The 9862-nt window shown below is 46.2% G+C and overlaps 1 protein-coding gene across 1 annotated transcript in view; it reads right to left on the reverse strand.

Annotated features, from left to right (window-relative positions):
• Positions 1-995: 995 nt before the first annotated feature.
• efnb3b (ephrin-B3b) overlaps positions 996-9862 on the reverse strand; it is a 91932-nt gene continuing 83065 nt past the window's right edge. Inside the window, exons 4-5 of the mRNA XM_004572195.6 lie at positions 8700-8762; positions 996-4463 (exon numbers count right to left, since the gene is read on the reverse strand). Of these exons, the coding sequence (XP_004572252.1) occupies positions 4036-4463; positions 8700-8762 (491 nt within the window). The 3' untranslated portion in view covers positions 996-4035. The remainder of the gene's footprint in view (positions 4464-8699; positions 8763-9862) is intronic.

The raw sequence follows: 9862 nt of genomic DNA on the forward strand, positions 1-9862 counted from the left end.
TCAGGAACTCTCTCTCTCACACACACACACACACACACACACAGGCAGAACAAAAGCTCTCAGCCAGACCCCCACACAATAATGAATCACACAACGGGACAAAAAGAGTGGTGCTTAAACATTTTTGTTTGTTTTTTTTATTCAATCTTTTTTTTTTCCAAACCAGGAATGTACTAGTTTTTTCCTCTCTTTAGAGGTGTGTTGGAGGGGGGGAGGGGGGGGGGGGGTGGAGGCGAGGGGAATGTGGAAGAACAGGGAGCGGGGCTCAGGGGTCGCTGTGATGAGTAAGACAAGGAGGGCAAAGGAGGAGAGAAGAAGAGGAGGAGGAAAGGACACGCACACACAAAAAAAAAACCCCTTCTCACATGGAGGTGTCCCAAATACAAAGTCTCAACACGTCACATATGAGCCACCTTTGCTCCGTGGCCTCCGCTCGCTGGCTATTGGCACAAAGAAACACACATACTCACACACATTTACACACACACACACACACACACGTACACTTTCACCAGCGGAGAGGTGAGGGAGCTAAGCAGTGGCTGCTTATTTTTTTTAATTATTATTATTATTATTATTTTCCCCCCGGTTCCATAGAAACAGCGTTTTCTTCTTTCTCTTTTCAAAACAACCAATGGCGACTGTGTCCATGTTGTTTTTTATCTCCTGTTTTTTTTTTTTTTAGAAAAGCCAACACGTCAAGTCGACCAGTCAAACACAAACGGTGAGAGCCAGAGACACAACTTTGAAATAACATCGACATGAAACCCAAACAATAATAATAAAAAAAAAAGGAGAAGAAGGAAAAAGTCCAAAAGATACTTGACATTCTGCTGAGAGGGAGCGGGAGAGGGAGCGCAGCGGGCTGAAAACAGGCCAGCGGCTTCCTCGTCGGAGTCGACGGCGTGAAAGTCCGCAAAGTTTACTTCCCCCCCCCCACCCCGCCCCGCCCTCGTGGACACAAAAAAAATAAAACAATGAGTCGCAGAAGCTGCTGAAGGGAGAGTAACAGACACTTCATTTGGCTTGGAGGATACTTTTAGGTATTCTGAGCATGTTTCAACTTTAAACAGACATTGACTTAACAGCGTACATAAAGAAAAACACAGCACATGTTGGCAGTTGTACAAAAAGAAGAACTTGAGTCATTTCATCTTTGTCATCAATTTTCATACAGTCAAATACAAACTCCTCCACTGGGTTAAAAAAAAAACAAAAACGAAAAAACGAAACATATCCGAACATCATCGTGTGCCCAACAAAGTCAGTTTAAGACGAGTGTGACACTTAAGCTTGAAACGTATCTCATTGTATGACGTCAGGTACAAAAACACGGCTGAGAAATGTCAGAAGGTCCAGATTAAACACTGGCTTCACACAGAAAACATGGCTACAGCATTGGAGGCTTTGCGTGTATGTGTGTGTGTGTGTGTTTGAAAAAAGCTCTCCACTGCCATCCAGTTTACACATAAGCCATAAGCATGTTTGAGCAACACAAAATAGCTTTATTAGTATGCACATGTGAACACATTGCACCTCTGAACACAGCGATGTTATTGCCATCTGAGGTCGAGGTGCTCGGAACTAGTGTGTTTGTGCGCGAGAGAGAGAGAGAGAGACAGTGTGAGTGTGTATGTGTGTGTTTGTGAAAGCGTGGGAGCATCTAAAAGCAGAGGAGGAGAAAACACACACAGTCGCTCTGTTCATCCCTCCCGTGTCCGTTGGGTCAGTCTTAATCACAGAAACACAGAGTCATATGAAAGTAATCAGCATTTTTGTTGAGCGTGTGTGTGTGTGTGTGTGCAAGTGTGTGTGTTGGGAGTGCAAGCGGGTGTGAGAGACAATGTATGCCATTCAATGCAATCAAGAGGCATTTGTGACAGTCATTAAAAGGTGTGAAATTTGCGTTAGGTTGTGTTGGGAGGGCGTCAGAGTGTGTCAGAGAGAAGCGGGATTTTCTTTTGCGTGTGTGTGTGTGTGTGTGCGCGTGAGCGTGTGTGATACACAGAGATGCATTTCAACACAAATTTTGGCAGAAAAAAGGAACAAATCCAAAATGCGAGTCACAGTAGGCGTGTGTGTTTGTGTGTGTGGGGGTGTGTGTGTGATGAGATCTCTCTTTGTCGTGGTTAAGAGTTCAACTCCTCCAAAAAAATCCATTTTTGGCTGTAGGTCCGTCACCTCCATACGGGAGACTCTCCATTTAAAGAAGAGGTTTCTTTGCTTCACCGGCCACTCTTCCATCCCTCCTTTCCTCGGGATCCTTCATCTCGCGCTCCTGCCTCTCCCGTCCTCTTCTCCCCTCAGCCTCTTTTTCTTAAGTGTGCAATTCCTTCAGTCTTTCCCTCCCTCCCTCCCCACTAGCTTCCTTTTTTTTTTTTTAAGCTTCTGCATTCAGACGCCGCTTTTCTCCTCCACCCCAGGCAGCTCTCCTCTCTCTCTCTCTCTCTCACCCCTGTTCTTCCTTTATTCTTCTTCCCCACCATCCCCACCCCTAACTTCTTTTCGCTTCCGAAAAAAATAAAAAACATTTGAAAGGAAAAGAAAAAACTTTCATAGATGGTTCTACCTCAACACTTCCACAAACGAGGTCTAAACTTCAAAACTACGGCATAGTACAAGGAGCTATAAAAATATACACAGAGTTCAGAGACCCTAGAGGGAAGGGGGGAGAGGTGGAGGAAGGAGGGAGGGAGTGAATGAGAGAGGGAAGAGAGAAACGACCTCTGTTCACCGGAAAAATTAAACAAAAAACAAAAAAGGGATTAAATTAATAAACAAAGGGGAGGTGGGGGTGGGTGGAGGGTAAACAAGGTCATTCTAAGTTGTGAAAAAGAAAAATAGATAAAAACAAAAAAAGATGTCTAGCAACAGAAGTGTAGTTTAAACAGAGTGGGTAAAACAAAACAATAGAAAACGGAAAAAAAACATCTAGAAATTATTTACTGGATATTCATATATATAATCTATAAGTGTCAATAGCGATAAAAAATCTCACTGTTTTGATATTCGCTCACTATTTTGTGTTTTGGTATTTAAGACAAGTCTAAAGAACGCACGCATTCGCACAGTCACCCTCGCACAAAGCGTGCGCACGCACACACACGCACACAGACTAAACCCCACGCGCGCATATGCAAACTTGCCGTACTTGAAGCACACTAACTGCACGCACACGTCTAATGTGGAGCAGCAGCACCGCCATGATTATTGACCGAGTTCGTAGCTCGCTCTCACAGTCACACGCATTATTAAAATATACAAGATTCTGAGAGTCACCGATTGGTCAGACCTTGCGTAGAGGCCCTGGCTCGGTCATGTGACCGCCGCTCGGACGGTGCTGATCGGGCGAGTCCGAGGCCCCCCTCTTCCCCCCGCGTTTTCTCAGGAGAAACAAACACATACAAACTAGCATCCTATTATTGAGTTAGTGGTAGGGGCCGGACTCTGATTGGCTGATGGAGTTCTGCGGTGCTAAGTGGGGGTCAGGGGAGTAGTTTTTCTTGCTGTTCTTGTCCTTTGCGTTCTCCTTTTTCCTTCTTCAAAACATCACATTTCCCAACGGCAGGTCCCTACCCCGTTAAAAAAAAAAAACAGTGTGTGCTGCACATGCACACTGGCGTTTAGGGGAGGACTCTTCAATTCAGCATGTGTAGGGGGGCTCATTTAGCTCTGAGTTAACAAGAAGGGGGGGCAGTCAGAGCCTATTGCCTATTCGCGAGGGCCTTGTTAACAAAGGCTATGCACGGTTACGACATTGCCCTTTACACACACTTGGTTGTGTGAGAATGGGGTGGGGAGGCTTACTCGGCTAGAAACACAACTGTGGCCAGGGGTGCAGGCTCACAGGGTAGTGAGTTGGGGGTGTGGGGGGGTCGGAGGGGCAATACTGGCAGTATTGAGGGGATCAGGGTTGGAGCTGTGATGGATAGCTTTGCTGTGGCTTCATTTGGAGCAGGGATGTGGGGAGGAGGGATTGGTCGGTAACGGGTGGAGGGAGGCGGGTGCGTCCAGTTGGCCGGAGCAAAGGCCACCTCATACTTTGTAGTAGATGTTGGCTGGGCTCTGAGGCGGCATCTCCTGGACAATGTAGACAGGGTGTCCGTAGTCCCCGCTCACCTTCTCGTAGTGCGGGCAGTAGGCCGAGTCTGACGTCCGCAGAGGGATGATGATGTCGCTGGGCTCGGAGCCGTTGTTGTTGGAGCTGGTGATGCCCCCGCCGCCTCCCCGTTTGGGGCTGGTGAGGGAGGACAGCGACAGCGGAGGGTGGTGGGTGTCCGAGTGCTTGGCGTGCCGCCTCCTGTAGCACACGACGCAGATCACGGCGGTGACCAGCAGGAGAAAGGCAGAGCCTCCCGCGGCGCCGGCGATGAGAGCGATGTTGGAGGGTTGGAGAGGCCCGTTCTCACCTCTGCCTTCTTCCCCGAAGGGTCCTCGAGGCTGGCTGGAGTTCCCCGTGCCGCCTGAAACGAATCACAGAACAATCTTTATTTCCGGTAGCACAAGCTGCTCCCGGCGCCGCACAATTCATCACGACCAATGCACCGGAGCAATAACACGGCTTGCTCTCACAACTTGGCGTTTTCACGAGCTTTTAAATAAACATACCATTCCTTATGGCTCTGTACCACAATAGCATGAGTAATGACGATGGTTCAGCCCAAACTAGCAGGCATAAACCAGTGGAATGCAGCAACTCTCACAGAAGCTTATATGTGGTCTCTTCATTGATGTGATGGAGTGGACAGCAGTCCCTATAAAGCAGCGAGGAATGTCCGCAGTGAGTGCGAGTGTACTGCGCAGTATATACTCTTGCGGACAGCCTGGCTGAGCCGCAGTGTGTATCAAGGTAATACACTCTATTTCCCTAACCTTAACAACTGTATTTACTTAGCATTACAGCCAGCCACATGAAGAGATCCTCCCCCCTCTGCTGCCACCACCAGACCACACACTCGGCCTGCCCGCTGGCCTCCCTGCCCGCCCGTCTGTCTTTTTTATCTGTCTGTCTGTTTATCAAACTGTCTGTCACACTCGGGTCCCGTTGCTCCCTCTGTCTGCCCCGCGTCTCGCCTGAAACCTAAGATCTTCACAGCCTCAGAGCTCGCTGTCTTGCCCGCGGGAGGTCGGGTCAGAACTCAGCAGGTGAATGATGGTGTGGAGGTGTGCGAGTGTGCGTGTGCATTTATAAAAACAGGGCTGCTTTGGCACTGGGCATGTGTATGAGAGGTGCGAACTGGTTAAGGCAGGTAATGTGAGTCTTTGCTATATAGGGCCTCTGGATTGGTCTATCATTATTCTTGGCACACATCCCTCTCTGTTCTCCCCGTCTGTCTCTCTCCGGCGTCTCCTCCGTTTCCTCGCCCTCCCCTCGCTCCGTGGTTCTTTCTATCTTCGGGTTATTGTAGCCGTAATAACCCACCTTGCTCTGAGCTCAGCACCTTGCAGCACAAACACACACAAAGACGCACACACAAGCGATACTGACGTACACATCCAAGCAAACACACCTCATCCCCTTTCCTCCCCCCTGCTGCGAGCCCCCCTGCCGCGCTGGACTGACTGGGAGCAGAGCACTAATGCCAGAAGTCGATTACACTCCCCGCTCCTCCTTCCTCTTTCTTCCTCCCACCATTAACCCAACATCCCTCATTCTCCGTCTCCATTATGACTGCCGCCGCTCACCTGCTCTCCTTATTATATCCTCTTCCTTCACCTCTCCTTCTGCACCTCTCACTCCCCTTTTTTTTGCACGTCTCCTTCCTTTCTTCTGTGTTAATTCTTTTTTTCCTAAAACACACAAGTTCAGACTCCAAGGCCTTATTTTCCGTTTTTGTTTCCATCTATTTCATATCATTAGCGGATTCCACCTCGGAGAGAAACACGCAACAGGTCAGAAATGAAAGAACGGGTCAAGGTGTCGTATCATCCTTGCTTCTGAGCCAGCTGTCACATTTCAGAGAGGAGTAATTGGTCTCATATTCGGTTTTTTAACATATTTTTGGAGCTGTTTTCGAACACTCGCCACATTTAGTTATGTTTCCACCGGGCTGCCGCACAAATGCAAATTTCAGGCATTTTGTCAAAATAAAGTGTGAATGAGCGCGTGCTTCCATCAGAAACCTTTTATATGAATACATTCAAGAGGATGTGACAAAATTACATAATTCCTAGAGCAGCAGTAACTCATGCATTATGGCATCTCATTGCTGCTCCCCACATAAAATGCTCTTCTTTTTTTTAAAAAACAGAATTAATTTGTCTCTTTCGATCCATTTGTACTTGGAGGATGTGCACCAGAGCCCTTCGTATAGAATCACATCAGGAAATTTGAGGTGCCACAAAAAAAGAGAAAAGCAGGTGAAAGGAAAAGCGAAAGCTTGCGGCTTGGCAACGGGAGCGGAAATTCAAATCATGTCCTTGTCGTAATCAGTGGCTTAGATGGGTGCACATTAGGACTGTAATGCAAAGCTATAATCTGAATCTTTACTCGTATTTTGTTTATTTCGTGCAAATAACTGGAATGGGTGAGTCTTAGCTTCTCTCTGCTTTGCAAAACAAATTTGATAAAATAGAAAAAGTTGGGATGCTGCGTTAAATGTAAATAGAAACAGAATATATTGTTTTGCAAGTCAGTCAAACAATATGATATTATATGAAAGATCAGATCACAGTTTCTCCACACCTTAATCCACCTTAAGTGGGCTCAGGCTGAGAGAGGGTGTATTTTTCCCTTTGTACAGTACTTGAACTTTCATTCGTGGGTGCAGCGATGCCTCGTCTGTCACCTGTTTTTAACGCTAAATGCCTAACAAGCATGATCGTTCCACATTGTTCTTTGCACCGAGAAACTTCTCTGGATGTTTTCATATTGTAAACAACACATGATTAAATCTCTTTAGAAATAGTCTTACCCCTCTTCTATCCTGTCTTCCTCACCCTCACCTCCAACCAGTGGTGGCAGATGGCTACCTCTCCTTGAATCTGGCTCTACAGGTTTCTTCCTGTTAAAAGGGAGTTTTTCCTCCCCGCTGTCGCCAATTGCTTACACGCAAGGGGTCGTCTGATTGTTGGGTTTTACGCATTATTGTAGCATCAGCGCTCAGTGGACTGCTGTTGTGATTTGATGCTATATAAATATAACTGAACTAGATCGTTGTTTTCACACCAACCATGATACTAACCTTTTTTTTCAAGGTAGATGCTCCATGAGGTGTTTACTGTTACACAACTGTTCCTGTTTTTTTATGCCTCATTTTTTTCCAAACATGTTGCTGGCTGTTGTCCTCTTACTACTTTCACATACAAAATATTATTATTTTTTTTTTTTACTTTTGAACATTTCAGCACTTTGCATCAACAAGAATCATGATTCATTTGGTTCCTCTTCAAACTACCTAGAAAATAATGATTTTAAGTCTCCTGTTCTCTGACTTGGAATCCATTTATAGACGTTTATCCCCAGCGGACATCTGTAATGAGTGATGGTTTTGATTCGAGTGAGTTGAGTTTGTGGATGACAGAAAAAAAACCAAACAATCCTTTCGTATCTATTCAGAGAGCATTTCTTGTTCATATCCCAATAATGTATTTCTATTTGTTTACATCCCAAGAGAGCCACGCAAACACAATGAGAAACTGTGAATAAGCAACAGTATTCCAATTATTAGCTGAGATGATTTCGAGCGTATTCACACGAGGATTAGAAATTCTGGCATAACTGCTGTGTCGAATGTCATAACAATCATTTTTAGATATGCGGTTAAGTGCGCGTTAATATGTCCTTGCCTGAAAGTCAAAAATGTGTAAAATCCCTCTTAGGTGTGCGATTAAATCATCCTCGCCGTCGTGCTTCGCCGCTCTCATTCTAGCACAAACAATGCATACTATTGTTGCTGATTCACACATACACTTCTCACCTATATGAGGTATGGACAAGTGATTGGGAAATGTGTGAATGGTCCAATTCCCACATCTGGTATAGTACGCAAATTCGCCCAAAAAAGAAAAAAAAGAGAGAGAAGGAGAAATGAACACAGCTCAGAGTGAATCGTGTTCTTTCCCCTTCACTGAATAACTTTGAGGTGAAGCATGAATGTTGCCTCTCTCCATTTTCATCTCCTTGTTCTCTTCCCCTCTCCTCTTTGCTTTTCAATTATTCTTTTCTTTCTCCTCCTTATGTGCCTCCCATTTCTACCCACTCCGTTCTATCACTCCCCTGCCTCCTCTTCTCTCTTCACTCAGTCTCTCATTCTTTCTAGACAGAACTACGGTGCACACTACCCCCCTCGCCCCCAAACTAATGACAATAATAACTCTGAAATGTCGTCGCTGCTCTCTCTCCCTCTGTCTCTCTTCCTCCTCTTGCCTCTTTCTTCCTCCCTCACTTTTTCTTGTCCTTCTCCCAAGGTAGCTATTAGCCATCCATTCCCCGCCCGCAGCACTTAGCTCGAAGGGCCGGGTGCAGAGACGAGGAGGAGAGGGACAGAGAGTAGGGGGGAGAAGGAGAGAGTGAGAGAGAAATATGGAATTAAACAGAGAGATCCGCAGATGTCACCGCTGCACATTCTCCATCTGTCGCCTCCACCCTCCCCTCTCCCTGCTGCTTTTCTTTTTTATCTAGCAGTCTTTGCTTATTCCCTCCATCCATTTTGTGGATGGATCTGCTGTGGATTATCTCTATTTGATTTCCTGCTTACCTGGGTTTTTGCTGGTGGTGCGTCCCGCTGCCGGCTCCTTCTTTGGAGGCAGTCCATATGGGCCTTGGGAGGAAAAATAAGCGAGGAATTACAGAAATACCGAGACAGCCTCCATCTTCTGCAACAGCCAAAGCTCTCTGATTCGAAACCAATAAGCGACATTAGCAAAGAGAGAGACAGCCAGCCAGAGAAATAAGAGACAGAAGAGGTTTAATAAAGGACCCCCTTCCCTTCCCATTATAGGGGAGCACATATTGACTGGGCTTCGACGTGCTGCGTATGAGCACTTTTCCATTTGTTTGAATGGGAAACTAAAGAGAGGTCGTTTGTTGTTTTGGCCTGAGCGAATTTACACAAGGCCATAACGGCTTGTAATCTGTAGTCGCTAAATCAGGCCATCTGTCTCGCAAGCCCTCAGTAATGGTGATGGCATTAAAGTGAGTTTATGTGACACATGCAAACACGGGCACAAGCGTGCACACACATGCTACATGCTAATGCAGCCGTTGTGGGTATAAGTGCTACTCCTCGAAGCTGAAAGCGATGGTTCAGAAAATACTAATTTTGTTAGCTTCTGAGCCATCTGTCCAACAGTGGGCTGCAAGAACAGAGTTGCGCTGGGCTGTTGAGTTCAACATTTCGTGCAACATAAAATGACCGCAAACTTACAGTTAATCAAGCGCGGCATTAAATCAGGCACCCCACAAAGTCGAGCTCAGCTGCAATCCCAGCAGGTCAGCTGATCTAAGTGCCGGCCCCCATCAGCTGATAGCTCTGCTGATACACTTCTACACGCCTAGCTGGCTGTCATATGTAGGGCTTGCTATTGAAGCTTCTTTAGCTTACTCACAATTACATCTGCAAGCTGCTTTGCAACCCACCCCCACCCCAGTTCCTGTTTTTGTGCTGTGTCTGATTTAATCATTGTCGTATCTATTGTCTCTCAGCTGGGGGTCTACTTTCCAGCACGCTCTAACACACAAAGTATACACATTTGATTGACGAGCGAAAGGCTGATAATTCAATTCAGTTCCACCCAGGGACACAAATTCCCGTTGGGGTTGTGTCAAGAAGGGCATCTGGTGTAAAACTCATATGAAGATGTGTTGCACTATCTGCTAAGAACTCGTGATGAATTCTGATGCACAGTTTCAATATTAACA

This window comes from Maylandia zebra, linkage group LG3 (genome assembly GCF_041146795.1).
Source record: "Maylandia zebra isolate NMK-2024a linkage group LG3, Mzebra_GT3a, whole genome shotgun sequence".
NCBI classification, from domain to species: Eukaryota; Metazoa; Chordata; class Actinopteri; order Cichliformes; family Cichlidae; genus Maylandia; species Maylandia zebra.